The sequence below is a fragment of the Dipodomys merriami genome, unplaced genomic scaffold (genome assembly GCF_024711535.1).
Source record: "Dipodomys merriami isolate MVZ:Mamm:240054 unplaced genomic scaffold, mDipMer1.0.p SCAF_30, whole genome shotgun sequence".
NCBI classification, from domain to species: Eukaryota; Metazoa; Chordata; class Mammalia; order Rodentia; family Heteromyidae; genus Dipodomys; species Dipodomys merriami.
Genome location: NW_027204493.1, coordinates 16,780,089 through 16,805,179, shown reverse-complemented (window position 1 = coordinate 16,805,179; position 25,091 = coordinate 16,780,089). Strand labels below are relative to the sequence as shown.

At 41.8% G+C, this 25,091-nt stretch overlaps 1 protein-coding gene and 1 long non-coding RNA gene across 2 annotated transcripts in view; both read left to right on the top strand.

Moving 5' to 3' along the window:
* The window catches only part of LOC138840680 (uncharacterized), a 38,916-nt gene extending 23,532 nt beyond the window's left edge, over positions 1–15,384 (top strand). The window contains exons 3-6 of the long non-coding RNA XR_011376203.1: positions 11,135–11,316; positions 11,586–11,671; positions 13,907–13,987; positions 15,270–15,384. This is a non-coding gene — a long non-coding RNA (uncharacterized lncRNA). The remainder of the gene's footprint in view (positions 1–11,134; positions 11,317–11,585; positions 11,672–13,906; positions 13,988–15,269) is intronic.
* Positions 15,385–17,580: 2,196 nt separating this feature from the next.
* Positions 17,581–23,955, top strand: Plk2 (polo like kinase 2). The gene is made up of 14 exons (XM_070041213.1): positions 17,581–17,880; positions 18,742–18,849; positions 19,026–19,142; positions 19,346–19,475; positions 19,726–19,813; positions 20,418–20,513; positions 20,624–20,822; positions 20,914–21,061; positions 21,303–21,400; positions 21,716–21,845; positions 22,167–22,407; positions 22,532–22,661; positions 22,913–23,023; positions 23,159–23,955. Exons 1-14 carry the CDS (start codon positions 17,617–17,619, stop codon positions 23,348–23,350), a joined length of 2,052 nt encoding a protein of 683 aa, XP_069897314.1. The 5' UTR covers positions 17,581–17,616; the 3' UTR covers positions 23,351–23,955.
* Positions 23,956–25,091: the final 1,136 nt, after the last annotated feature.

The window sequence follows — 25,091 nt, the reverse complement described above, 5'->3', positions numbered from 1 at the left end:
ATCTTATAAATATGTTAGAAACAATTGCAAGAAAGAAAAAAAACATTTAAGTTTATCCAAATTCCTCAGATAAAGTTCCCAATTTAAATCCACTTTATTCAGAGGAATGTGTCATTGATTCCTAGTCTAGTCCAAAATTTGGACCAAGCTTACCCTAGCGGCTATGGCTGTGGAGTCAGTGGCTCACACCTGTAAACCTAGCTAGTCAGGAGGTTGAGATCTGAGGATCACGGCTCAAAGCCAGCCCAGGCAGGAAAGTCTGTGAGACTCTAATCTCCAATTAACCACCAGAAAAAAACAGAAGTGGTGCTGTAGTTCAAGTGGTAGAACACTTGCCTTGAGCTAAAGAGCTCAGGGACAGTGACTGCTGGAAAACTCAAGGTTGTCAAAGGAACTTAGATTGCTCTAGCTAACATTGAAAGATAGATCTTCTGTCTTGGAGGGAGGTTAGAAGAATAACTTTAATATGCACCAGTAACATAAGCCAACCAGGTGCCAGTGGCTCACACCTGTCATCCTAACTACTCTAGTGGTTGAGATCTGAGGTTTGAAGCCAGCCCAGGCAGAAATGTCCATGAGACTCCTATCTCTAACAAACTATTCAGAAAAAGCTTGAAGTGGAACTGTGGCTCAAGTGGTAGAGTGCTAGGCTTGAGCACAATGTGGCTCAGGAACAGTGCCCTGAGTTCAAGCCCTAGGACCAGCATTTATTTTCCTGTCACCTCTGTGAAAATCATACCTGAGTTCATTTCACACAAGGCTCTTTTCACTAATGAAGTACTGTAGAACTGATGCAAATCTATCCTTACCATTTTACTACATACAACTTTATCTTTGACATAGTCATCTGTAGGAGGAAAAAAATAATAAACCCTACAAGTAACAATTTTGCTTCCAGTGAAGAGGCTCTAACACACACACACACACACACACACACACACACACACACACACACACACACACACACACACACACACACACACACACACAACATAGAGAAGGCTGCCCTCTGCTGGCCCATAATATTAGTGCATTTTTAACTTTTTTCCGTGTGTGTGTGTGTGTGTGTGTGTGTGTGTGTGTGTGTATGTGTATGTTTCTTTTTTGCTTTCCCAACCTAATTTTCATACGTACATCCAATTGTCTCTGTCTTTCTTACATGACACCAGATGTGTAATCATTGTGCAGTAAAATAACTGATTTTATTAAGAATTACTGATGCAGGATCAAATTATTAGCTAAACAGTGGGAAAATTTTCAAAAGTATATTTTAATTAAAAAAAATTTAAATAAAAATTAATGTAAAAAATAAAAAATTAACTTAATTAAAATTAAAATTATAAAAATATCTCAGAAATTATTAGAGACTGGGCCCTATATATCTGTAATATATCTGTAATAAAGTGGCTACCACCACCTTAACTCAGCAATCAAACTAATAGATACCATATGCTTACTGATAGGATGCTATGGAATTACTCAGTGCTCTCTATGATTATTTTTACTAGAAGATGCTAACTGAATAATGAAGTAATATAAGCAAGATAAGTGTCATACAAGTTTCTGTCTCCATAGATAGTTGCCCCCCCCTCTCTGTTCTCTGTCTCTGTCTTTCTCTCTCTCATTTATCTGGTCTTTTTTTTTTTTTTTTGGTCAGTTGTGGGGCTTGAACTCTGGGCTTAGGTGCTGTCCCTCAACTCTTCAGCTCAAGGCGAGCGCTCTACCACTTGAGCCACAACGCCACTTCCTTTATCTGGTCTTCTATGTGTGTTTTTTACTAGTAAATCATTCTTCTGGTTTAAACAGTAAAGCACATAAAAAAGATCAAAACCATTCACAATATATTCACAATAGGTGTGTGTGTGTGTGTGTGTGTGTGTGTGTGTGTGTGTACAAGTAAATAGAAGAAATCCTAGTATTACCTAATTCTTATTACACCTTTCAAACAAATTTATTTAATGCATACTTAAGACTAAAGAGCATATTATTTCTCCTCCTTTTTCACTTCAACTAAGTGTTTTCACCATATTGTACATTGCCCTACACTGATCTTCCCCCAGTTTGTTGACTGTTTTTCTAGTAACTATATCCTTAGCTATGCCAAAACTTTTTATTTTGAGTAATCCACTTGTCAAGTCTCTCTCCTATCTGTTGTACTCCTGGGACTCTTTTCAATAAGTTATTACCTATACCTATGAGTTCTAGTGTTTCTCTGACTGTCTTGCAATAACTTCAAAGTTTTGGGTCTAATGTTGAGGTCTTTGATCCATTTGGAATTGATATTAGTGCATGGCAAAAAATACAGTGATCTGCATACAGATGCCCACGTTTCCCAACACTAACTATTGAAGAGGCTGTTTTTCCCCCCTTGTATGTCTTTGGGTCCTTTATTTACATATCAGGTAACCATAAGTATAGTTTTATTTCTGAGTCTTATAATCCGTTCCATTGATCTTCAGGTCTACTTTTGTGCCAGTATAAAGCTATTTTTGTTATAGCTCTATAATAAAACTTGAGATCGGATATTGTGATACCACCCATGTTATTTTTTTTGCTTAGAATTATTTTGTCTATTCTAGGTCTTTTGCTATTCCATATGAATTTTTGGATTGTTTTTGTGTATCTCAGTAAAGAATATCACTGGAATTTAATTGAGATTGCATTAAATTTGTATTTTTGGCACTTACGGCCATTTTCACAATATTGATTCTACCTATCCATGAAGATGAAAAGTTTTCCCATTTCCTTGTGTCCTCTGATTTCTTTCTTTCTTTCTTTCTTTTTTTTTTTTTTGGTCAGTCATGGGGCTTGAACTCTGGGCCTGGGCGTTGTCCCTCAGCTCTTCAGCTCAAGGCGAGCGCTCTACCACTTGAGCCACAACACTACTTCCAGTTTTCTGGTAGTTTATTGGAGATAAGAGTCTCATGGACTTTCTTGCCTAGGCAGGCTTTGAACTGCGATCCTCAGAGTATCTAGGATTACAGGCAGTGTCCGGCCTATCCTCTGATTTCTTTCTTCAATTTTTTAAAATAGTTTTCACTATAAAGGTCTTTTACATCTTTGGTTAGGTTTATTCCTAAGTATTTTATATTTTTGAGGGTACTGCAAATGGAGTTGATGTCCTCACATCCTTTTCTTCTTGTACATTGTTGGCATACAGAAAGGCTACTGATTTCTGTGTGTTAATTAGTATCTCACTACTTTGCCAAAGTGCTTGGTCAATTCTAGGAGCCTGGGGGTGGAGTCTTTGGGATCCTTCAGGTTATAAGACCATGTCATCCACAAATAGGAATAGTTTGACTTCTTCTTTCCCTTTATGCCCTTTTCTTGCTTTATTATTCTCACTGGGAATTCAAGAACTGTATTAAAGAGGAGTGGAGAATGTGGATATCCTTGCTTGATTTTAGGGGAAATGGTTTAAGTTTTTCACCATTCGGTATAATGTTGCCTATTGGCCTGTCATATATAGCCATTTTCATTTTAAGGCATTTCCCTTCTATTCCTAGCTTCTCTAAAGCTTTTAACATGAATGGATACTGTATTGTCAAAGGCTTTTTCTGCAGATATTGAGATCATCATGTGGTTCTTTGTCTTGGCTCTGTTGATATAGTGTATGACATTTACTGATCTACATATGTTAAGCCAGCTTTGTATCTGTGGATGAAGGTTTCTTGATCATAATGTATGATTTTTTTAAATGAGTTTCTGGATTCTTTTGCCTAGTATTTTATTGAAGAGCTTTGCATTGCATCTGTGTTCATCAGAGAAATTGGTCTATAATTCTCCTTTTTAGTTGGATCCTTGGCTGGTGTTGGCTTCACAGAATGAGTTTGGAATTGACACTTTCATTTCCATTTCATAGAAAAGTTTGATGAGTATTGGCGTTAGCTCCACTTTAAAAGTCTCATAGAATTCAGACATGAATCCATCAGGATTTGGGCTTTTCTTTGTTGGAAAACTTCTGATTTCTTCCTCAAACTCATTGTGTGTTATGGGCACGTATAATTGGTTTATATCTTCTTGATTCAGCTTAGGCAGTTTGGATGGCTTTAGAAATTTGTCCATTTCTACTTGGCTTTCCATCTTATTTGAGTATAGGTTTTGAAAGAGGCTTTTATATTAATTTCATTTCTTAGATGTTTGTTGTAATGTTTCCTTTGGCATCTCTAATTTTGTTTATTTGAATCTCTTCTTTACCAGTCTAACTAGTGGTCTGTTAATTTTATTGATTTTTTTCAAAGAACCACCTTTTTGCTTCATTGATTTTATGTATCTTTTTTAGTCTCTATTTCATTAATCTCTGTCCTAATCTTTACTATCTCTCTCCATTAGTAAGTTGGGTTTTGGTTTGTTCTTTGTTTTTCTAGCAGTTCTGGTTGCATCGTGAGGTTATTGTGTTGTTTCTGTTTTCTATATAGGTGTATTTAGAGCTATGAACTTTCCTCTCAACACATCCCACGTGATGTTTTCATTTTCATTGAATTATAAAAACTTTCTAATTTCCCCCTTTATTTCTTCAGTGACCCACGTGTTATTCAGCAGTGTGTTATTCAGTTTCCATTTGTTTGAGTGTTTATTGCAGAAATTTGTATTGTTAAGATCTAGTCTGATTCACTATGGTCAGATAGGATGCAAGGAATTACCTCAATCCTCTTGTATTTGCTTAGGCTCTTTGTATGTCCTATGATATGATCAGTTTTGGAGAATGTTCCATGGACTGCTGAGAAAAATGTAAATTGTCTTATTATTATCTGTAGATATTTATTAAGTCCATGTGGGATATGGTACCATTTAATTCAGAGTCTTCTTTGCTTTTGTTTGGTTGACCAGTCATTTGGTGAGAGTGGAATGTTAAGTCTTGCACTATTACTGTGCTGAGGTCTATCATGTTCTGTAAGTCCAAAAGTGTTTAGTGCTCCATTATTTGGTGCATAAATATTAACCACTGTGATTTCCTCATCAGGTATCATTCACTTTCTTTCTTTTTTTTGGGGGGGGTCCGGTCGTGGGGCCTGAACTCTGGGCCTGGGCACTGTCCCTCAGCTCTTCAGCTCAAGGCTAGTGCTCTATCACTTGAGCCACAGTGCCACTTCTGGCTTTTTTCTTTTTGCTTTTGTGGTGCTGAGGAATCAAACCTAGGGCCTTGAGCATGCAAGGCAAGCGCTCTACCACTGAGCCACCTTCCCAGCCCTAATCATTCACTTTCTTACTGCGTAATGACCTTCCTTGTCTCTTTGTACAGTTTTTAATGAAAAGTCTATTTGATCAAATATCAATATGGCTACTCCTGCCTTCTTGCAAGATGCATTTGCATGAGAGATCTTTTTCCTTTCACTTAGAATGTGTATGTATCTTTGCTATGAGATGGTTTCTTGGAGACAATAAGTGGTTGGATGTTATTTTTTGATCCAATCTGCTGCTCTATCTTTTGGTTGGGGCACTGCCTACATTAATATTTAAGGTTACTATGGAAAGATGTATCATGTTTCCTGCCATTTTTGTTTGTTTCCTTGTACAGTAGTTTGCTTCTTTCCTCTTCCTATGTTTATTAAACTAGTCTTCTAGGTTGTCTTGTCTAATTTTGTGTTTCCTTGACTTTGATTGTTTCCTTTCGATTGTATAGTTCCCTATAGTGTTCTTCTTAATGCTGGTTTAGTGTTCATGAATTGCTTTAATTTTTGTGTCATGGGAAGTTTTAGATTCACCATCAATTGTGAAGGATAGCTTCACTGGGTATACTAGTTGGGGTTGGCAGTTGTTGAACTTCCCTGCTTGAATTATATGCTCTTCTTGCATTCAGAGTTTGTATGGGGAGATCTGCAGTGACTCTGGTCTTCTTTTCATTTTAATATAGCTCTTTCTTTGATTTTTCTGCATTTAAAATTAATTCCTTATTTTTCAAATCCAGGGATCCTGGATCCTGCCTACTAGGAGTTTTGTATACCTCTGTCAGGTGGGTGAGATTGGGGAAGTGTACAACTCTTATTTTGCTGAATAAGTTTTCAGTGTGTTTAGTTTTGAATTCTTCTTTTTCTATCCAGATCATGCATAGATTTTATCTTTTAGCTGAATCTGCCCATTTTTGTATTTCCCTTTGCTATGGTCTGTGTGTTCGCTCCATGCCTTTGATTTTTTTTGTTTCAATTCCTCTATTTTATCTTCAACTCCTGATACCTTATTTTCTATTTCACTTTTTCTGATGCCTGTGCTTTCTACTGTGGCTTCCAATAAAAAAAATTGAACCTTTCATGTTTCCAAACTCTGTTGATGTCAGTTCTCAAGGTGTTAATTTCATCTTTTAATGAAGTGTGTAGCATTTCTTTCCCTCTCTCTAGATCATTTTAGGTTACCTGTATACTCTTGGTCATTTCCTCCTTGCATTCTTCTGTTTCTGGATATCCCTTTTTATTTCTTCGGCTGACTCATCATTGCTTTAATGATTCTTATCCTCCATCTCTTCTTCCTCAAGTTCACATGAATCCTTCCCTGGGTTGTTGTTGGTTTTGAATTTGGCATGTTGTATTCATTACTCACAAGATTGGCAATCTTTCATTGGAATTTATACATTTGGATTTAGGGACTGTCAGGGGCGTTCAGATCACTATTAAGTTCGGTGGTGGGGGTGTTATTCACTGACTGGATCTTTGTCAGACTTTGTATTTGGCAGCTTTCAGCTCAGGCTGGTGCGGACAGTTTAGTGAACACTGGCCGGTTGTTAGGGCTCTGTGATTGGTGGAGTGGTCTGGTATCCTAGCCTGGGTTTAAGCCCACAGAGGTGAATTCATATTATGTGGTGCACAGCAGTCTAGTGTCCTGGCCCAGTTCTGTGTCTGGAGAGTCATAGTGGGAGGTCATTCTGGCTGAGTCCTGGCCTGGTATCTACTTCTAGAGGGAGCAGGAAGTAGTGTTCCAGCACTCTGACCTCATTTGAGTTCTGGAGGGGTTGGATTCCCACTGTGCAGTTGTGGGAGGTAGTCCCCACCCAAGACTCGGACAGGTGTCTACTTCCCACAGGGTGAGGAGCTGCATTCCAGTCTTTGGACCAGGTGTAAGCTGTGGAAGGAGCAGGTTTCCACAGGGTGGTGCAGGGAAATCATTCCCATCTGAGTCCCAGGCTGGCGTTTACTTCCAGCAGGGCTGGGCGCTGTGTTCCAGGCCCTGGGGAGGGGGCAGGTCCCTGAAGGACAGTGCAGGGAGACTGTCCCGCTGACTCTTAGCAGGTCAAGTGTCTCCCTTTCCTGCCTCCCCCATGCCTGCAGAGAATGTAGGGTCCCAGCATCACATTAATCCTGTGCCCGGTGGCTGCTGGTAGTTGTAGTTCTGAGGCTGTGACTTAGGTTGTGTCCGGGTGGTCTACCGCAGGAAGCCGAAGTGGTGGGAGAGAGGGCTTTGCCCGCTTCCAGTATGGCGACTCTTCCTCAGGAGGGAGGCAGTGGGTCTTGGCCAAGCACTGTGGGTCATCACCTGTGCTCTCTTTTTCTGGCTCTGACTGACCAGCAGCATCGTGGAGCACGTTTTCTGTGTCTGGATGTGGTGGTTTTGTGTGCCTGTTCTGCACCTCTGCATGTTTAAGTGTGTCCCTGTGGGGCTGGGTTCACAGCATGGCTGCAGCACTGCAATTGTGGGTGAGCCATGCTGCAGGCCCACGATGGGGGAAGGGGACTTCTCATTTATCTGTCCTGTGTGTGGCAGGTGTAAGTTCTTCTTTCTTGTGATTCAATGTTTATGTGTTCTTGTCATTTTCTTGAGGGTAAAGTACATGTTAGGGCCCCAAATCTCTGATCCGAGCGAGCCAGGGTGATTGCCTGTTGCTACTCTGCCGTCTTGTTTTCTGTCTCTTTCATTTCAGTTTTACATCTGCCTCCATTTCTAGTGTGGGTATATCATCATTTATTTCACCAGTTCCCTAATGATAGGAACTTAGTTCTTGGCTATTGTATTACACATACGCTGCAATGAAAGATCCCGTATGTCAAGGGTGAATAGACAGTGTCTACTCATCTCAAGACTTTGCAGATAAACTCTGCACTTGTTTACTAAACCGGATATAGAAAACACGTCTATGCCAGCAAACCAGTGTGCTTATTTTTCAATAAAGCTATACAGAGCTGGCATTGGGCTTGGTCTGAGTGTTTTATATTTTGCTGATGACTGATGAACATTGTTTCATATGTCAGATAATATTCACAGGATAAGCTCTAGTAAGTGAGCAATGGATTAGGTGAATAACCAACTTTAATAGTTTTTGCCAAATTACTGACTTGCATTTCTACAGGACTGTGTGGAGTGCCTGATAATGCATATGGCTACAGGATATTCTGACTACATTTTGAATTTTTACCAGTTTCATAGGTGCACAAGGTATCTTTGCATGAGTATAATTGCAATTTCTCCTCTTCAAATGAAGTTGAATAAATATAATAATTGTTTTCTATTGGCCAATGATTCTTTAATCTACTCATAGGGAAATTTTATATGCTAGAAAGAGAAATTCTTTCCCTGTGCTATGTGTTGAAAATTCATTTCCCAATTTGTCATTTGTGTTTTACTTTACTTATGGTGTAGGTATTCATGATTAATCAATGAAATTGGTACTTTTATTATATAAGCACATTAATGAATCATTTCTATTAGGTATTTTCTGTTTTGTGAGAAAGTTACACAACCAATTACACTCCAAGAGTATAAAATAACTCTCATAGTGCCTTGAGTTTGCATCTTATCTTTCATCTATTTAGATATAAACAGATAGTAAAGTGTTTTCATTTTACAATAAAAAGTTTTCACCTAAAGAATGAGGAAAAGCTGAATCACCTTTAGCTTGTTTACATTTGATAATATTCACTCAACACCTTTTAATTTAAATTGTAACAAATGGACTTTAGGAAATAATAGTACCTTATACTATAAATTAGTGAGATTACATTTTCTATGGATGCTGCACAGCACATAGATTTGGTCCGTTTGGAACCTGTTTTAAGCTGCTGTAACTGCTTTACAGCATTGATTGGTAGTACAACTTTAGACCAGCAGGGGGAGGTCTATGTCCACTGAATTAGATAAGTAGTTGCAATTTGTTCAATAGTGGAATGGGAACTATCTTGCTCTTTAACATGGTTAGTAACAATGGGTAGATGATAGATAAGTAGGCAGCTAGATGAATGGATAAAAATGAGAGAAAAGGTGAGTTTTAGACAATATTTTGATAAATTTTAACACAATCCTCAACAAGGATTATTGGCAGGTCTGTCACATTTTTGTATTCCTTAAAATACACAGAAAATATATTTAAAATATTTGATTTTTAAATTTAAATCTGAAAGTTAACCCTTTCTTTTATATTTACTTTTTATTTTTTTAAAAAAGAATTAGGCGCCGGGCGCTGGTGGCTCACGCCTGTAATCCTAGCTACTCAGGAGGCTGAGATCTGAGGATCGCGGTTCAAAGCCAGCCCGGGCAGGAGAGACCATGAGACTCCTATCTCCAATAAACCACCAGAAAACCGGAAGTGGCGCTGTAGCTCAAGTGGTAGAGCGCTCGCCTTGAGCTGAAGAGCTGAGGGACAGCGCTCAGGCCCAGAGTTCAAGCCCCACGACCGACAAAAAAAAAAAAAAAAGAATTAGGCATTAAATTTCACTGTTCTGCTAATTAAATAATCAATGATGGATATAATATGTGGTTTGGGTTCTTTTTTTGGGAGGGGGGGGTGGTCCGGTCGTGGGGCCTGAATTCTGGGCCTGGGCGCTGTCCCTCAACTCTTCAGCTCAAGGCTAGTGCTCTACCACTTGAGCCACAGTGCTACTTCCGGCTTTTTTCTTTTTGCTTATGTGGTGCCCAGGGCCTCAGGCATGCAAGGCAAGCGCTCTACCACTGAGCCACCTTCCCAGCCCAGTGGTTTGGGTTCTTTTTGCTTTCCAGATTGGGAGTAAATAAATGTCCTCTCCAAAATGTGTGTGTTAAAACTTCATATCCAACATTTTTTTTTTTACAGCTTTAAGAGAAAAGGTCTTAACAGGATATAATTAACTTATAGGGGCTCTGCTGTTCTGAAATAGCTTGTTACGATCATAAGAGATGTTGAAGGAAGAGCCCTAGCCCCTTCCTTCCATGGCAGAGTATAGCAAAAGACCCTGTAGGATTAAACTTTTGCCAGCAAAAGTTGATCTTGGGCTTCCATTCTCCAGAACTATGGGCAATACAATTATATTACTTATACATTATCCAGACAGAATTATTTTGTCATAATAGCAAATGTTTTAAGTCCCCAAATTTTGAGTGTTCTACTTTGTCATTTGCATCCTCAGCTCCAATACAGCCCTCAGTTTTTGAAGAAGTCAGAGTTAAAAAAAATCAGTTCTGTAGCTGTGGAGGGGGTGAGGAGGGGACAGCCCTAGACGCTAGTGAGAACACAGAGCTGCTTCTGACAGAAGCTGTGTATTTACCTGTGTTGGGATGACTGTCCATGTGTTAATGAGTAGAGCACTCAGAATTTGGGGGCCTTAAAACATTTTTTTCAAGGCCCCCCAAATTCTGAGTGCTCTACTTTGTCATTTGCATTCTGAGCTCCCATTCCTCAGCATTCCAAGGAGTTGGGGGCGGGAATATCAGTTCTGTGGCTGTGGACAGCAAGAGGGGAGGGGACCACCCTAGATGTTAGGATGAACACAGGAGCTGCTTCTGACACACGCTGTGTATTTATCTTTATTAGGATGTCCATCCTTGTGTTAATGAGAGCTCAGAATTTGGGGACCTTAAAACATAATAATAATATCATATTAGCTGAGATACCTAGATACATATTTCAACTCAAACTCAGTATGTCCCATTCTGCTCCTACAGCTTCCTAGCAATGTACTCATATACCAAAGTGTTCTTTTCATTGGGCACTTCTTTCACATCATGGCCAACCAGAAGTGATTTGCTTTTACCTGGATTTAAGGAATGCAAATTGGGACTAACCATCCTCTGAGGCTTCCCACATAGTTAGCATTGGCTTTTAACATGATTATCTCTTTGCTGCATTCCTGTAATCCAATTTTAGAATTATGTGATTGTCAGTAACCTGTGAGCCTAGGCAGGTAAGTCAAATGAGGAAATGCCTTGGGTTACAAGATTTTATTCTCTAAAACCCCAGATCATCTACATCCAGAAAATCCCAGATGCCAGCACCTTGGATCAAGCATTAAGATAATGGTCTCCACCGAGGATCTTTGCCATATCACGGTTGAGAATTGGCCCTGAAGGCCTAATGATGCTACATGACCTTTTGCTGATGGCAAAAAAGCCCAAGAACCTCTCCTCACCTCAAAAACACAGGTGCATGACTTCCCATACCCAGGCAGACACTGTAGAGTGTCAAACCATTTGGGGAGTGCTACAAGGGGATGGTCTTAGTTTTATGCCATCTAGTAACCCCAACCAACTGGGTAAATCCCAAGCCCCAATTATTTCTACTCAGTAGGTCCCCAACCAACTTCTGGCTGCCTCCCTTGAATTGAACATTATTGCTTAGGCCCTTATTCAAACTCCCCACTTTCTTTATCAAGGTGAAATTCTGCTTTGTTAATATATCCTGTATTCTTCAGGATCACTTTGTTCTACCCAGGCAGTATTTTAATCTTTATACCCTAAGAGTGGAGAAATGACTGAAGTACCCCAGCCACGGTAACAGGTAAGTATACCCTTCTGTCTCCTACATTTCTTGCCTCACCCATACAAGGGAATACCATTCTAAGTTTTGCACTTGACTTTTTGTTATTTTGTTTTTAATTTTAAAAAGTTTAAATCATATATTTATATATATTTATCATATATATTTATATACACACACATACTAGATATTCAGATTTTATTGCCAGTTTTATAGTCCTTAATTCGGTTTATGCTTAACATGCTTCATCCAGATTGTGTGACTATCAGCCATTCATTGATTTTTCACATAATAAATTTCCCATTATTTGAAAGTCTCACTATTTACTCATGTATTTTTTCTATTTGGGGACATTTCTGTGGTGTGTTTTTATGTTCTCTGTTTTATTTTATATTACTCATAAAGCTCTCATGTCTATGCTTGCATATCCATCCTAGTATACAAATGGAATTATAGGGTATAAAGTATATATGCTGGGTTATAGGGTATAAGAATAATCAGTTTAATCTCCTCCTATAATTGAATAAGTAAAAATATTGATCTTCATCTTCAACAACTAGGCTTCCTTCCTTCCTTCTTTCCTTCCTTTCTTCCTTCCTACTTCCCTCCCTCTCTCCCTCCCTCTCTCCTTCCCTCCTTCCTTTCCTCCCTCCCTCCCTCCCTCCCTCCCTTCCTTCCTTCCTTCCTTCCTTCCTTCCTTCCTTTCTTTCTTTCTCTTTCTCTCTTTCTTTCTTTCTTCTTTCCTTTCTTCCTCCCCTCCCCTCTCCCCCTCCCCTCTTCTCTCTTCTTCTCTTTTTTTCTTTTTTTTCTTCTTCCTCCTCCTCCTTCTCTGAGCTTCTTTTGTTTAAGGCTAATATTCTACCACCTGAGCCACAATTCTATTTTTAAGGGGGAGTAGTTCATTGGAGATAAGAGTCTTAGGAACTTTTCTGCCTGGGCTAACTTTGAAGAAGGATCCTTAGATATCAGCCTCCTGAGTAGCTAGGATTACAGGAGTGAGCCACTGATACCTAGTCTAATTTTCTACCAATGGAGTAAATTGAGAAAGTCTTTATTTGCATTTCCCTGACAATATTTTTGAAAAAAATCCCATCTTACTTATTGCTTATAAATATGTAGTTCCTCTTCTATCTTCTATGAAACGCTTGTTTCTGCATTTCCCTCATTTTTCTATTAAGACATTTTTCCTTATTAGTTTGTAAAATCCCTTTATATATTCTTATATAATTTCTCTGATTGTCACATATGCTACAAAAAATAATATTTAGCTGGGTGTTGGTGGCTCATACTTGTAATCCTAGCTATTCAAGAGGCTGAGATCAAAGGATTGAGGCTCACAGCCCAGGCAGAAAAGTTTTTAAGACTCCATCTCCAATTAACCACAAAAAATGGAAGACTGTAGGTATGGCTAAAGTAGTAGGGTGCCAGTTTTTAGCATGCAAGTGGAGATACAGCAATAGGCTCTGAGTTGAAGCTCCAGTACCAACACATACACACACACACACACACACACACACATTAATTGGGAGCCTATTAACTCTAGAATCCTAAATTCCTACTTAAATAAGCCAAAGCTAATGTAAGCATTAAAACAAAACTCAGCAGTTCAAGACTTTAATCCAAGATACTCAGGAGGCTGAAATCTGAGGATATGGTTTGAAGCCAACTGGGGAAAGAAAGTTTGTGAAACTCTTATCTCCAATAAACTACAAAGAAAAGGACAAAGCCACAAGTAGAGCTATGGGCGAAGTGGTAGACCTCTAGGCTTGAGCAAAAGAAGCTCAGGAACAGCACCCAGGCCCAGAGTTCAAGCCCCTGGATTGGCACAATGAAACAAAACTTTAAGCTTAGCCAACTAGAGATTGTCAACTAATTTCTAGATAGAGTCTTTAGCCAATCAAAAGCATCAACCTCTAAGGATATTCCATTTAAGGTATCAAACATACATTCTTTGTCTTGTATTAGTGTGATGCCCTGAAATGTTGATCTCTTGTCAAGAGAAAGAGGAAGTTTGCTTTCTTGTCAAGCTCCAGAATGTCAGTAGACCTGTGCTTGTGGTCTGAAGAAAATAGAAAACATTTCTTAACACTAACTATAATAAAAGATTGATAGATTTGACTAAGTTGAAATTTAGAACTTCTGTCTAGTAAAATCACCAGTGTACAGATTGAGAGTATGTGTTTGCATATTAAATTATATATTAAAATTGAGCATGTCTATTTTTTTTCTCCTGTGCTATCTTAACCTTTGGGTCAGCTTCCTGCCCAACTCTGCACCAAGGCAAGATAATGTCTTTAAGACTGTTAACCCTCCCTTTTCATGGCTGAAGACATCAAGGTAAGTATGACCAGGGTACTTTGAAAACTTCCAGGGACATCATAGTCCATAGCCTTTACAAGTCTTGTTCTAGCTCACAGGAATGGAGTCCAGAAATCTCGAGTCATTGCTCTAACCCTGAAAAACACCCAGCCTCTTGTAGCCACTGATGCTCCTCAACCCAGCTCTCTTGCAAGCTGAGGCAGATTTTAAGTTCAACACCAGTGTGGGCTGCATGGGGAGACCCAATCTCAGAGAACCAATCAACAAACTCTGCCCAGTCTTTCTCCCCCAACCCCAAACACACTCTGAATTTCAGAAACAACTGGTCTGTTTGATAAGAGTTGAAAACACCTTCAGGCAACAGGCAGTGTTTTTGTTTTTGTTTTTTAAATCCAGGACCAGATTCCAGCCTGAGATTGCAACTAGTCTAACCATAATTTGACCAAGACTACTTGACATGTCTTCTTGCCTCCTGTTTCTGTCCAATGCTCTTGTTAGCTCATTGAAGAAAGGCCTTGGTTTCCCGGTCCTCAATATGGCTAGACTAAATAAATTCTTTCCTACTTCACCATGACATATGATTTGTTTCTTTGGCCAGACCTGGTCCACTGGCAACCCTCAAACTCAGGCTCCTCTGGCCTAGAAATTTTATATGATTCTCACATTGTGAGATGTATTTTTTGTTTTTTTAAAATATGGAAACAGCAATTGGATTTTAATTTTTTTTCTAACATATAAAAGTTACCTCGATCTCTAGATCTATTTTTAGATTCTTTGTTCTTTCCTCCTGGTCACTCAGTCTATCTTGTGAGAGAACCAAACTCTCTTAATTGCTATAGAAACATTGTATTTTGTGATAGATAGTAGGAAAAAATATTTTTTTCTTTATTTTTTACAGGGACTTGGGGTTTTTGGTTTTTGATACCTTTCAATTTCATATAAATTCAGTTTATAATCTTCCACTAAAAACTCTATTGCTATTTTGGCTATATCTACACTAAACCTATAGGTCCAAGGACAATTATTTTGTAATTAAAAGGTTTATCAACAAGGAAAGTGCATTTCTTGTTGTTGTTGTTACATGGACTACAACTTTTGATTCTGTCCACAGGATGGCACCATAACCAAATAAAAGTTTGATTTTCACAGTTGGACAAGTGTTACTACTTTACTAAATATGTTAGATTTGGTGGAGCTGAACTTTACATAAGATGTTCACTAATCTATCAAATACTGAAATACTTCATAAAATACATTTAACGATGTATACAATCTGGTCTTTACACTTTACCCTTAACAGGTTATATATCAACTCAACCAACAAAAAGGAAGACATGGAAAAAGACTAGCTCTGACAAATTAAAGTCTTTTTCAAATCAGCAAATCCATCAGTCAGTCTGCCTAAAACTGAAGCAAAGGTCAACCCTAGGTTTATAAATAAAGAAAAAGATGATGTAATTCCCCATTTCCACCTTCGTCCATGTCTTTTTCAAGCTCTGGTACTCTGGGGTTAAAGTCTACCTTCACTTAAAGCAAGCCTGGACTTGCCTGGAACTGTTTAAACACTGAAAAGGAAAGTAAGAGAAAACACTTTCCCTTTCTACCCTGGATTACCAACAAAGGCTCCTCTCTACAGTGTATTAGGAACATTTGAGGGAGTGTGTTTTTGTAAATGTTCTATTCATCGATATCACCCCTGTATAAAGTAATAGTCTGGAGCACACTTTTTCTAATATGAGGAAATTTCTTCTGTCAAGGACCTTTTGGATATTTATAACATCACTCATAGGCCATACAGCATTATTAATACAGACAGGTGACCATTAGTAGCCAACAAAAGCATATAGGAAACTCAGGATTTTGCCCTATCACATACTGAATGATTTCATTAGGTGCTTAGACTCTTAGGCTAGATGTTCCCTGCCTCTGCAGGTGTTTAGCAAGCTGGTTAATCCAAATTTTGTTGGAAACAGCAACAGAAACTGTTCACCACATGAACAGCTCAGATAAAAAGATTGTTTCAATTAATGCAAGTTGGATGATCTACTAAAAATACTTAGTAGGGATACTTAAATTCTTCAAGGCCCAGTGTCTTTATCTGCAAAATTGTAGTAATATAGGAATCCGATTATGCCATCAAAAATAGTCCTCTGCTATTTATGATGAGTTCAAGCCGATTATTCTGAGAAAATAAATGGCAGATCCAAGAAGCCTTAAAAATGGAACGCTACCATTCTGTAAGCGAAGTTCATACACATGTCAATAAACTCCACCCGCCTCTGGAAATCTGCCATGTTTGAAGGACCTAGGGTAGAATTTAGAAGAGTAGTGAGGGTAAAATAACCTCTTCGCAGCACTATTTCACTTGAAGTTGTAGGGCTACATAAGATCTTTCCAGGTACCAAGCAGCGCTCCACACATGTTTTCCCTGTTGTTCCCAAGGCAATAGAAATGCACGCTCATTTAGGAAAACTGAACAGGAAGAGCTGAACATTGGGAACCAGGTCGTGTTTTAGCTCACGTACCTTCAGCCTCCCCATCCCCCCCCCTCACTTCCAGAAGGCCTTGGGTGACTCTTCCAAGGCAGCTACGTGTAAGGAGCTATCCGAACCGCGGATTTTGAATAACACACGCAGAAAGGGAAGTGATCGAGGACTCTTCACCCCCAAATCGTCCTTAGCAGCGCGGAACACACTCTCCAGCACTAACCGAACGTTCCACGCGAGGGCGCCCCTGCCTCCCGGGCTCCGGGCCGGCCTGGACCAACCTCCGCTGGACGCCAAGGTCGAGGGTCAGACCTGAGATAGGGCCATCCCAAAGGGCGCTGGGCTGGGGCACGAGGGCCTCCCACGGTTCCCCCCCCCCCGGGGGCTGCGAGCCGGTGTGCGTGGATCAGGAGGGATGGGGACCCGACCCCTGGCCTTCCACCTGCCCTCCCCGCCAGCCGCCCGCAGCTGGACGGGCAGCGTTAGGTAAGGGCGCTGGGCCGCAGCCCCCCCCCGCCCTCCTCACTGCCCCCCCCATGGCCAAGGTGCGTCCTCGTGCACGGTGGACGGCGTCGGGGACATTGACACGATGCATGGCACAGGGGACAGGTGGCCGGGCGGTCGGGAAGGCCCCGGGGGGACCCGCGTGCACACCACCTGCCGGCCGGCCCCGGGGTCACCCCCAGCCCGCCGCCCCCAGGCGGGACCGGGCGGGAGGAGCCGCAGCCCTTGGGTTTGGGTGTTCAACGCCAGATCTGGGAGCTTTCGAAGAACGGAGCGGAGAGCCGCGCACCCGCGGCCGGCCAGACGCTCCGGGGAGCCTCGGGAGTGGCCGGGAGCGCTGCCCACCGCGCGCGGCGCGCCGCGGGGCTCGGAGGGGGACGCGCGGCGGCCAGCGCGCCCCTCCTCGCGCCCTCCCCCCCCCCCCCCCCGCCCCGGCCCCGCGCGCACGGGGGCGGGGCTTCAGCCGTGACGCCGCCGCCGGAGTCGAGGCCCCGCCCCCGCCCCGCCCCGCCACGCCCCCTCCGTATATAAGGCTTCGCCGGGCGTTCGCACTTGCACAAGTGACGCTGGGCAGCGGCAGCCAGCGGTCGGCAGCGGCGGCGGCGGCGGCGCGGGGCTGCAGGGTCGGGGCCGTCTCGGACGGGCGGCCGAGCCACGATGGAGCTCTTGCGGACTATCACCTACCAGCCGGCCGCCGGCGGCAAGGCGAGCGAGCCGGCGGCGGGCAGACCTGGCGCCGGGGAGTCCCGGAAGAAGCGGCCGCAGCCGCCCCCCGAGGAGCCGCAGCCGCCGGCGCCCGCGCCCCCGCCGGGCGCGCACCACCACCACCACCACCACCACCACCCGGGCGCCGAGGTCTCGCGGATCATCGTCGACCCCACCACGGGCAAGCGCTACTGCCGGGGCAAGGTGCTGGGAAAGGTGAGGCCGGCGGGCGTCGAGGCGGCCGGGGCGGGGGGGGGGGGCGGCCTGCCTCGGGGTCCCCGCCCGGTTTCCTGGGGCCGGTTGCCGCGCGACGCGGGTCCGCCACCGCCACCTGCCCCCCAGCTTCCCCGGGCTCTGCTGCCCTGGTCCGGGCGTCCACCCTGTCTGACCATCCTGTCTGAGAGGCGGGAGGGAGCGGGCAGAACTGAGCACACCGGCCACCTGCCCCCCCCCCCCCCAGCTACCCCGGGCTCGGCTGCCCTGGTCCGGGACGGCCACCCTGTCTGAGAGGCGGGAGCGGGCAGATCTGAGCACACCCCCCACCTGCCCTCACCCCCCCCCCCAGCTTCCCCGGGCTCTGCTGCCCTCGTCCAGGACGTCCACCCTGTCTGACCATCCTGTCTGAGAGGCGGGCAGATCTGAGCACACCGGCCCCCTGCCCGCCCCCCCCCCCCCCCCGGGATCTGCTGCCCTGGTCCGCGACGTCCATCCTGTCTGAGAGGCGGGAGCGGGCAGATCTGAGCACACCCCGCTTCCCCCCTCCCCCCCTCCCCGCAGGTGCCTGACAAGGCTCTAAAGACATGTTGTGTTGTTTTTTTACACCCTTCCAGACCCCTTAACCCCCTCATAAAGATTCGTTTTGTCCAAGGAACACAGAAAATGGACTTATTCCCACTCACTCCCCCCCACCTTCCTGGGATGCATTTCCTTTGCCTGAAGGTCCTTTGAACAAAGTGGACGGTGTCCATCTGTCCACCTTCTGCCCTCCCCAAAGTTGACTTGTTTATTTATTTATTGAAAACCTCAGCCCTGCATTTTTTGGGTGCCCCACTCACACTGGCTTTTGTTTCCTCTCAGGGTGGCTTTGCAAAGTGTTACGAAATGACAGATTTGACAAACAACAAAGTCTACGCTGCAAAAATTATTCCTCACAGCAGAGTAGCCAAACCTCATCAAAGAGAGAAGGTGGGTATGACTGTCCAGTCAAGTATTTTCTTTGTGTTAGAGGATGGCCCTACCCTGTTAAGAAAATGTCGTCTGCTTGTGTAAGCACTGTGTGTGTGTGTGTGTGTGTGTGGTTTTTTTTTCCTCCCCAGAGATGATGGCAGGTTACTAAGCCTCCATCTTTCATTTTCCTTTAGATCGACAAAGAAATAGAGCTTCACAGGATTCTCCATCACAAGCACGTTGTGCAGTTTTACCACTACTTTGAAGACAAAGAAAACATATACATTCTTTTGGAGTACTGCAGTAGAAGAGTAAGTGTAAACTCCTCTCAGTACATTCACTTCTAGTATTTAATCAGATTGCTTTTTATGTGGGATTTTTTGTTTTTAGCTGAGGCAATTAATTATTAGACTGCAACATCAACTTTCATTACTCATTTTGCATAGGGAAACAAACCACTTATCTTGGTGGCTTTGACAAATTCTCTTTCTCTTTTATCTTTTTTTCTTTTTAGTCTATGGCACATATCTTAAAAGCAAGAAAGGTGTTGACAGAGCCGGAAGTCCGCTACTACCTCAGACAGATTGTGTCTGGACTGAAGTACCTTCACGAACAAGAAATCTTGCACAGAGATCTCAAACTAGGTAAGCCCTTAAGCTCCAGATGCTGACTTTTGGGTTAGAGAAGAGGTATTCTTTCTCCACCCCCACCACCCCTTTCCCTTTCTACCTGCCAAATGTGTTCTTACCTGTAGTCTAGCCTGTGAAATACTGGCTTTTCTAAATGGGTGACTTTATCAGAATAACTAGCTGCCTGCCCCTAATGTAGATTCATGCATAATTGATTAAAACACCTTCCCAAGAGAACTCACATTCTGTTTTGCATATTGTGTAGGGAACTTTTTCATTAATGAAGCCATGGAACTAAAAGTTGGAGATTTTGGTTTGGCAGCCAGACTGGAACCTTTGGAACACCGACGGAGGTAAGAGTCAGAAAGACATAGTCCTTGACACTACAATCTATAAACTTTTAAAACAACTTTTAAAATTAAATATGGACTAGCCAGGGTATGTTATAATCTAAGTTGATTGTAATTGGAAAACTCCTATTTTTTTTTTTTGGGGTCCGGTCATGGGGCCTGAACTCTGGGCCTGGGCGCTGTCCCTCAGCTCTTCAGCTCAAGGCTAGCACTCTACCACTTGAGCCACAGCGCCACTTCCGGCTTTTTTTCTTTTTGCTTATGTGGTGCTGAGGAATCGAACCCAGGGCCTCAGGCATGCAAGGCAAGCGCTCTACCACTGAGCCAACTTCCCAGCCCCTCCTATTTTTTCTTGAAATACAAAAATGCCATGGTACTTTTGGTCTCAAATGGTTTCAAACACTTGCTGGTTTGAGCTGAAAAAAAATATGGGTTAAAAAATGATCAAAAGTTACTTGGTCAAATACCTTTGGTCAAATGATTCCACATAGAAGCTCAGTGTAGTACCTCCAAGGCTTTATTCCCCAGTGAGTGGTAGCCAGGGAAAAATAAATTTAACAAAATGTGAAATTGTTACTAATGAGATGTTGGTATTTTATCTTTCTAGAACAATATGTGGTACCCCAAATTATCTCTCTCCTGAAGTCCTCAACAAACAAGGTCATGGCTGTGAATCAGACATTTGGGCCTTAGGCTGTGTAATGTAAGTAAACATACCAAAATGGCTAAAATGCAAATTTTATTTAGATTTTATAGTAATAAAAGAGTTCCTTTGTGGCAATTCCTTTAAAAAAATGGTTTGTTTGTACTCAGGTATACAATGTTACTGGGAAGGCCTCCATTTGAAACTACAAATCTAAAAGAAACTTACAGGTGCATAAGAGAAGCTAGGTACACCATGCCATCTTCGCTGTTGGCTCCTGCTAAGCACTTAATAGCTAGCATGTTGTCCAAAAACCCTGAGGACCGCCCCCGTTTGGATGACATCATTAGGCATGACTTTTTTTTGCAGGTCAGTGCACACTCTTTTGTGTATTTTATTGCAGGCCATTGATCTCAATTACCCTAACAGGTTACTGAAGGTCTTTTCTGATACTCCACAGGGCTTCACTCCGGACAGACTTTCTTCTAGCTGTTGCCATACAGTTCCAGATTTCCACTTATCAAGCCCAGCCAAGAATTTCTTTAAGAAAGCTGCTGCTGCTCTTTTTGGTGGCAAAAAAGATAAATCTAGATATATTGACACACACAGTAAGTTACAAGAGTACTCTCTTTTTGTTATATCCAGTATTATGTTAAATTTGATAATTAGTTGAGACTTTCTCATGTTAGCATAATTTGGACAATATTTTGTATACTATTGACCTTTTTATCAGTGCTCTCTCATGGTGGCTCATAAACTACTTAGTAATGCATGTGGAAGAAATATGGCTTGCTCTCATCCTTCCTTGTTGAAGTAAAGACTAACACAGTTCTTTCCCTTGATTTATAGATAAAGTATCTAAAGAAGATGAAGACATTTACAAGCTTAGGCATGATTTGAAAAAGACTTCAATAACTCAGCAACCTGTCAAACATAGGACAGATGAGGTATGTTGGAAAAGAACCAAATATAAATATTTTAAGTCATTGCTTTGTAAATTAGCAGCTAAACTGTGGTTATTAGGGTTCAACATGATATATTTGTTGAAAGTCAGCCCTTTAAAAGGGAGTCAGATCTCTGTATCTTTAAGTTTAAGGATACATGCAGTTTATATTACTGCACTATCTCTTTCCCTGACTCAGATCCATTGCCTTTTGATAAGCTTTATAAGCAGTTGCCACCACCTCATATTTTCACCTGGAATATCAGCCTTAAATGGATTTGGATACTTGGCTCACTACATAATTCTTCTCTGCCTTCAGGAACTCCAGCCAACAAGTACTACAGTTGCCAGATCCGGAACCTCCGTGGGAGAAAATAAGCAGCAGATTGGGGATGCCATCCGGATGATTGTTAGAGGGACCCTGGGCAGCTGCAGCAGTAGCAGTGAGTGTAAGTGGTTTGTAATCCTACTTTAAATCATAAAACTTTTAGACAAGAGCCAGATACAAAGGCTCCAAGCCAATTTATTTCTCAGCTTAATTTAACATAGGAAAAACAAAATCAGAGGATCTGGGGGGAAAAAAAGCACAGATAAGCCCCGAGGTGTCTCTCTCTCTTAAATTACTAGAGGGAGAATTAGCATCTATCAGAACATGAGGTTAAATTGTCAGCAGTTTTGTAACATCTCTCTCTCTCTCTCTCTCTCTCTCTCTCTCTCTCTCTCTCTCTCTCTCTCTCTCTCTCTCTCTCTCTCTCTCTCTCACTTTTCAGGCCTTGAAGACAGCACCATGGGAAGTGTTGCAGACACCGTGGCTAGAGTCCTCAGGGGATGTCTGGAAAACATGCCAGAGGCTGACTGCATTCCCAAAGAGCAGCTTAGCACTTCCTTTCAGTGGGTCACGAAGTGGGTCGATTACTCTAACAAATACGGCTTTGGCTACCAACTCTCAGACCACACAGTTGGCGTCCTTTTCAACAACGGTGCTCACATGAGCCTTCTCCCAGACAAAAAGTAAGTGTGTCTGATGAATGAAATCTGTCAGTTCTCTTGGCTTACAGTAAAGGAATCCGAAGACAGTAACTACCTGCTTTAATTTTTCTGTTTTTTCTTTCCCTATCATTCTTGATTTTTTTAGGACAGTTCACTATTATGCAGAGCTTGGCCAGTGCTCTGTTTTTCCAGCAACAGATGCCCCAGAACAATTCATTAGTCAAGTGACGGTGCTGAAATACTTTTCTCATTACATGGAGGAGAACCTCATGGATGTAAGTACTGAGGCTTTAGAACATTGATGTTTGAAGTGGCCGATGGTGAGCAGCATCAGCATGCCTGTGAGAACTGCAGCATCTCCTGTCCTTTTCTAGATCTACTGAATCACAGTCAGTAGATCTAGAAGTGGAGGCAAGAATCCTCAGGCTGTTCCGATGCTTGCTTAACTTAGAGAAGTGTTTGCAGAGAAAAACAGGGCACATACTGCTCAGTCTTCAGAGCACTAACTCCTTCTCGCCTTTTCTAGGGTGGCGATCTCCCTAGTGTTACTGATATTCGAAGACCTCGGCTCTACCTCCTTCAGTGGCTAAAATCTGATAAGGCCTTAATGATGCTGTTCAACGATGGCACCTTTCAGGTAACTGCATCCTTCATGGCAGTGTGTGTTTCTAAAAAAGTAATTTTTACCAAGCTAGTTTAATTTTTTTTTGCCTAAATGTTCGTAATTTTTGAATATGTAGAAAAATTCTAACATCGTGTTTAATTTTTTAAGGTGAATTTCTACCATGATCATACAAAAATAATCATCTGTAGTCAGAACGAAGAATATCTACTCACTTACATCAATGAGGATAGGATATCTACAACTTTCAGACTGACAACTCTGCTGATGTCCGGCTGTTCACTAGAACTGAAAAATCGAATGGAATATGCCCTGAACATGCTCTTACAGAGATGTAACTGAAAGACTTTGTGAATGGACCCTATGGGATTCCTCTTTTCCACTGTGAGATCGACAGGGAAGCCAGTAGAGTGATCTGGAGCATGTTGAAGATGGAAAGGTGTTGGTACGAAAACAATTACTCTGTGGCCTGCTGAACTGTGTGGAACCAGTCAGGCTGAGGCATACTTTTCTTGACTTTGGACAAAACAAGAATGAACCAGAATGCAGTTTTCCTTGAGATACCTGTTTTGTGTGTGTTTTTTTAAAATGGTTTTCGGATAATATTGCCAGAAAGGTGCATTGACTCTTCTCTCTGTTGAGAGCATTTCAGCCAGAGGATTTGGAACTGTGAATATACTTCCTGAAGGGGAGGGAGAAGGGAGGAAGCTCCCATGTTGTTTTAAGGCTGTAATTGGAGCAGCTTTTGGCTGCTTAACTGTGAACTATGGCCATCTATAAGTTTTTTTTTGTTTATTTTTGAATATACTTGTGGCTGGAAAAGTGCATTCCTTGTTAATAAACTTTTTATTTATTACAGCCCAAAGAGCAGTATTTATTATCAAATGTTCTTTTTTTATGTTGACCATTTAAAACTGTTGGCAATAAAGAGTATGAAAAGGCAGAAACAGTGGTCTCCTGTCTTTACTTCAGTGTATCAGTATCATCACATTATTTCCTCATGGGTATTTGGCACGACATTGGGAATGGAAGCAAATTATAATGTCAGATCTTCAGTTTTTCCAATGACAGTATGCAGGAAGACGGTCTGCAATACCAAATTAGGAACATTCTGAGTGAATTAAGATTGAGTAGAGTCTAACAAAAATACCACTGTTCTCAGAACCAACTGACTAGCCTCTTGCTAAATCCCAAGTTAATTTATCTTTAAAGAGTTTCTTCAAAACTCATTGAACTTGAGTTAAAAAGTAAGTTTCCCATGGAAACAGGCCTCTGTTAGTAACTGTCAATAGGTACAGGAAGTTTATCTTAATATGGGCAAAACTTTATTCATCAAGATACACGCACCACCTGAATGTATTACTCAGCGTAAACCTGCCTAAACACTTGCAGTGCCGCTGGCAGTCCTCGTACATAATTCAGTAGTGGGAAATGCTTCGTAAATAAGTCACTTCATTTTCCTTCAGGTGCATCGTGGGTGAGGGACATCTGAGAAACAAGCTATGGGACTCATTTTCTAAAGTGATCCAGGAGGCAAATCTAGTTTTCTCTTTTAGGGGGATTTTCTTATTGTCAAATGTGGAGAAAAGTTGCTCATCCTGTTACTCTGAACTCAGAGTGACCTGCATCACATGCAAATAATCTTTTTGATCAGTTGTAATTCCCCTACAAAGAAAACACCATCCAGTGGCAAGAAAAGCCCTTTAGTGTCAAGTTTTGTTTATATTGGGATCCTGTATAGCAATAGTAGTTGTATACCTAAAAAAAATTCTGAATCTACACTTGATATGATTGAGCAAAAACCAAGTTTGGGGATTTTTTATGAGCATTTCCCAAGTCTCAAGTTTTGGCCAAAATTCTCTAGCCATGTATGTAAATTAATACTTTGTAGGGCTTATAGTAATAGCTGAAAAAAACAATATTATTGGTGTGTAAATGTAGAATCTTTTAAGTTTTATGAACAGAGAAGAGACAGTAGATTGCAAATAGTGAAATATGTTCTTTCCTTTGGAATTTCACAACCCATGACTATCACTTTAAGGTTTTGAAATACATTTATCAAAGATAAAAAATATGAAGCCAA